At 46.6% G+C, this 4804-nt stretch overlaps 1 protein-coding gene across 1 annotated transcript; it reads left to right on the forward strand.

Moving 5' to 3' along the window:
* The first annotated feature begins 488 nt into the window (after positions 1–488).
* Positions 489–4028, forward strand: lrrc24 (leucine rich repeat containing 24). Its single transcript, XM_076162326.1, has 4 exons — positions 489–656; positions 1761–2039; positions 2150–2318; positions 2788–4028. Exons 1-4 carry the CDS (start codon positions 489–491, stop codon positions 4026–4028), a joined length of 1857 nt encoding a protein of 618 aa, XP_076018441.1.
* The last annotated feature ends 776 nt before the right edge of the window (positions 4029–4804 follow it).

Below are 4804 nucleotides of genomic sequence, written 5' to 3' on the forward strand. Positions count from 1 at the left end.
GATGATTAAAGTTTGTTGGTACTTTCCTCTTGAGATTGTGGCTCCTGAGATTAGGATTCAAAACATGTACGTGTACTGTATATGTATGTGTTAAAGAGAACGAGAGAGACAAAGAGGGAGACAAGAAGAGAGATTGTGAGAGTGTGCATGCATCAGAAAGACAAATGAGGTCACTCTCAAAGCAAACTTGCCCATCATATATCACTCTTTAATTAATTGTTGCCAATAATAGAAGCTGCTGTTTCCTCTGAATAGATGTAGCTGAATGGAAAACAGGTGGAGATGAGATAGTCGTGCATTTCTTCTTCTTTGTATCGACTCTGCGCTGCCATTTCTCAGTCATCTGCATACACAATTTGTCTGCAGCTATTGTTCGTCTTTGCTCGGAGAATGAATCATGCCGCTGTATCTAACAAAGCTTTGTCTGAACTTACTACTCCCTGTCCCAGATTGTTGTGTCTTTGTTAAGGTCAGCTGGAAACCCCACCATGGTCTCCACCCAATTGTGGCCCTGCACACTCATCCTGATCATTCTGGCCTTCGACCCTCAGCCTTCACTGGGATGCCCCTCTGGCTGTCGGTGCTACAGCCTTACAGTGGAATGTGGATCTCTGGGGCTGAAAGAAATCCCGCAGGGTGTCCCCTCTGCCATCCAGGTCAGTGCGCCGGTCGTCTGACATCTCGCAGAGTCAGAGAGTTGAGACCTTCCCCCTCTGCCTCAGTGATTTTAGATTGCATGTTTTCCTCTCTGATCCTTTCTTATTACCCAAAATGATTGTGGTTAATCAACTTGCTGTGACCCTCTTTTGATGCGAGCCAGAGGGGGGATTGGCTGTTTGTATTTGCTGTGCAATCATTCGTTGCTCTGCTGAAAATGGTTCTTGCACAACGGCTGATCGGCTGTTGAGAAGACATTTAACGTTACACCATCTTTTCTCCAGGGTTCAGGCCCCCAACATTACTGCAGCTCATGCATATTAATGAAATCATGTAGCGCATAAATTGGTCTATTAACCTCAATCACAGGTTCTGTCTCATCAATCTTAATTTACCTCACGGCTCATGTTCCTTTCTTTAAAAACAGGGTATTAGCAATAAGGCCAAATCATTCTGAAGCGGGAAAAACACTTCTTTGGTGAGACTCAATCACAGAAACATTTTGTTTACTGATAAAGTCTCTGATTTATGCAGCATCTGACAAGAGAAGTGAACCGCAAAATGGAAAAAGCTGCAACCTACAATGTCATATTCATAATTACGGTGCTCCTAAACTGCTTTATGGCATGCTGTTTGTGTCTCCTGCATTAACCTCTGTCACTTTGGAAATGCTTTCACCCAAAGCCTGCAGATGACTTGATAAGTGGAGAAGACTATTTTCCACCCACTAACCACAACACTGTTCTATTGCCCCCCTCACATATGCAATCAAGTCAAAAAAAAGTTCCTTCTATTCTCCAGGACAGCATTTTGAGCGTGCATGAACTGGAATACATAACAAGTTCTTGCCCTGGTAATATTCAAGGACAGACTCGTGTGAGCGTGAATGTGCCAAGGACTTATTTGTCCTGCAGCTCACTCAGGACGATACGCAGAATGTGTTGGCAACAATGACTTCCAGATGGAACCAGACATTATTGGAAGAACTGTCTAAAACTTTGCCTCATTGGGAGATTTACAGAGCTTGTGTTTATTAGGAATCACCAGAACTCCTCCTCTGTGGCTCTATAGTGAGATCATTCTGCTCATTGTGTCCCCTATAGACGATCTTCCTGCAAGACAATGCCATAGTCCAGATTCGACTTCAGGACCTGAATCATCTGGGCTGCCTCCATTACCTTTACCTGCAGAATAACAGCATCTCAGCCGTGGAACCCGGGGCCTTTATCAGTCAGGGGGAGTTGCTGGAGTTAGCTCTCAATGGTAATCTTATACACCTCGTCACCCCGGACATGTTTCGGGGTCTGGAGCACCTCCGCATCCTCTACCTCGCTGGCAACCAGATCACCCGAGTTCAAGACTTCACCTTCAGGGGTCTGCAGGTCGGTGAACATTGCTGGGAGCATGACAAAGTTCACTCAACACTCAACACTTCATTGATGCAAATGTTTCTTATTTGTCTTCCCCTTTTCTGTTGTCTTACTGTCCACAGCGTCTACAGGAACTCCACCTGCAGGAGAACAGCATAGAGATGCTGGCAGAGCAAGCCCTGTCTGGGTTGTCATCCCTCGCCCTGCTGGACCTCAGTAGAAATCATCTCCGGACCCTTGGAGCCTTGTCCCTCAAACCGCTGGTCAGCATGCAGGTGCTCAGAGTCACAGGTATGACGAGCTACAATGGATTTGTTTTAGGACAGTGGAAGAAGGAAGTGAAAAGCTCTGTTTGTTTCTCCAGCAAGCACAACAGTCAGTGTCTGATTTCTTATAGTTCTTCATTTTGTCCAGACTCTGTCAGCCTGTAGTATGGAAGGGCTTATCATCTATTCATCACTCTGAGCTAATCACATCATGCTTACTGAATTTGTCTCTGATTACTTTGACAAAGCTGCTAAGTGGTATTCTCATTACAAGTGGAAGTGTATCTTACATCCCCTCTGAAAAGATTGAATTTGTTGCCGGCAGTTGCTGCATAATGTTTTTTTATGGTCACCTGTAGAAGAAAACTGAAGAAATAAAGAAATAAATTAGATAAACACGGCTCTGAATCTTAAGCCTGGGCGGAAAGAAAAACAAACAAAAGCAGGAATTCTTCTTGCTTAATTTGATGAACCTGCTGCCCCTTCTCTTCCAGAGAACCCATGGCGCTGTGATTGCGCTCTGGGCTGGCTGAGAACCTGGATCAGAGAGGAGGGCCAGCGCCTGTTGAGTTCTGCTGAACAGCGTCGGCTGATGTGCTCTGAACCACCTCGCCTCTCCCACCTCAGCCTGGTGGAGGTGGCCCCGAACAGTCTGGTCTGCATCCCCCCTGTGGTGCAGCTGGAGCCCAGCCACCTCACTGTGCGACTCGGGGAGAGCCTCCGGGTCTCCTGCCAAGCCTCGGGATACCCGCAACCTCAGGTAACATGGAGGAAAGCTTCACTCGGAAAGGCCCAGGTATCACCTCGAGGCCTGGTGCAAGAACTGGGACCCAGCGGGGAATTCTTCAGACCTGGAGCTGGAGGAGTGGTGACAACACAGCCTACTGGAGGAAAGAGTAAGTCAGGGGTTGTGGGTGGTTTTCAGGGGCTTGTGCGTGGGACAGAGGAAGGCGGTGAGAGAGACAGCTTTGACCCAGACACAGGAAGTGGCATGCTGTTCCTGAGTAATGTCACTGTAGCACATGCGGGGCGCTATGAGTGTGAGGCCTGGAACCCCGGTGGTGTGGCAACAATTACTTTTCACCTGGCTGTCAACATGTCTTCTTCGTACTCGTCCAACTTCTGGCCTCGTTTAAACTCACACTCAATTCTGTCCTCATCATCAAATTCCTACTATGAGCCCGAGGTTCTGGATGTCAGTCAGCAGCCCCTGTATGAGCAGGAGAGCATGGACTTCAGTGCGCTGGGCCCTGCCACTCAAACTGCCATCGCTGTAGGCATCTCCTTGCTGGCACTCACTGCTCTTCTTCTCCTGATTATGATCTACACTCGTCACCAGCAGTACAGAACAGAAGATGGAGGCTCCTACTGTACCAGCAAGGAAGAGAGCATCCTATATGTCAATGACTACTCTGATGGTCCCACCACCTTCGCACAGCTGGAGGAGTACCGTGACAACCATGGCCATGAGATGTATGTTCTCAACCGAGCCAAGCCTGTCCTGGGGTCCACGTCGAGGTGTCCCATGATTAGTGGGTACATCCAAGAGAAGGGTATGAAGGAAGCCCTCCTGGACCATGAAATGGTGCAGACACTGACCAGGTCGGGAGAAGTTGGGCTTCGCAGGAACCCAGCAGATGGAGGAGAGGGGCCCTTAACAACAGACCCAGAGGAGCTCTTCCTCAATCAGAGCCTCCTCTTTGGGACACAAGTTGCCTATGAGATCCACTGCTAATGCGTTAAAACAATATATTAATGGACTTAGTTAAAGACATAATCAATGAAAGTGATTATGAACACTGAGAGGTGCTGGAAAGAGGAGAGGTTGAGGAGATGAAGGAAGCGGTTACTGTGGGAAAGATGGATTATGAGAGCCACAAGAGACACTAATCGATGGAGGCAGGACCGAAGGAGGAACACTGGCACTGGTTGATAAATGGAAAATACAACCGTCCATTAACCCTTTAAAGAAAATTATAAACAAATCTTTTGAGAAAAGAGGCCAAAACTGTGCGGCACATCGTGGCTCAAACATAGTGGCTGACAAATTGTGATTCAAGTTTTGTACTTTCCTTGTCTTAGTTTCTGTGTGTTTTGTGTATTGTGCTGTTATAATGAAGCTGATTTCCCTAGTGAAGTACAATTGTTGTGTGGACCATGCTGCAAATCCCATTAGAATTAGGCTCTTCCTCTTAAACCATATAGTTATTACACTTATATGTGTGACTTGGCGTATACTGGTAGGTGGATTTGCCCTAAGAGGCTCATTTTGAAGGCAGCCTCAAGTTTGGTCTCGACCTTTGTACCATACTAATGTCCTGGGTGTAAACATTCTTTTTCTACTTGTTTGTTGCGATGTTAAAACGATGAATATGACATCACATTTCCATTGTCCAGCAACCTAGAGTCTGTAATGACCATTTCCTGTGAATGTGAAACATTTTGTCTTCGCTTTCTAAAGAAATAAAGTCCTTTGAATGATCTGACGCTTCTCCCCTTTTGCTAGGTCCA

This window comes from Genypterus blacodes, unplaced genomic scaffold, assembly GCF_046128005.1.
Source record: "Genypterus blacodes isolate CSIRO-AG114 ecotype Tasmania unplaced genomic scaffold, CSIRO-AGI_Gbla_v1 ptg000120l_1, whole genome shotgun sequence".
Lineage (NCBI taxonomy): Eukaryota > Metazoa > Chordata > Actinopteri > Ophidiiformes > Ophidiidae > Genypterus > Genypterus blacodes.

Bases quoted from the DNA above. Each gene is read 5' to 3' on its own strand.
- lrrc24 (XM_076162326.1), top strand. From the start codon at position 489: ATGGTCTCCACCCAATTGTGGCCCTGCACACTCATCCTGATCATTCTG. The intron at 2,040-2,149 runs GTCGGTGAACAT...TACTGTCCACAG, and splicing joins TCACCTTCAGGGGTCTGCAG to CGTCTACAGGAACTCCACCT. The intron at 2,319-2,787 runs GTATGACGAGCT...CTTCTCTTCCAG, and splicing joins GCAGGTGCTCAGAGTCACAG to AGAACCCATGGCGCTGTGAT.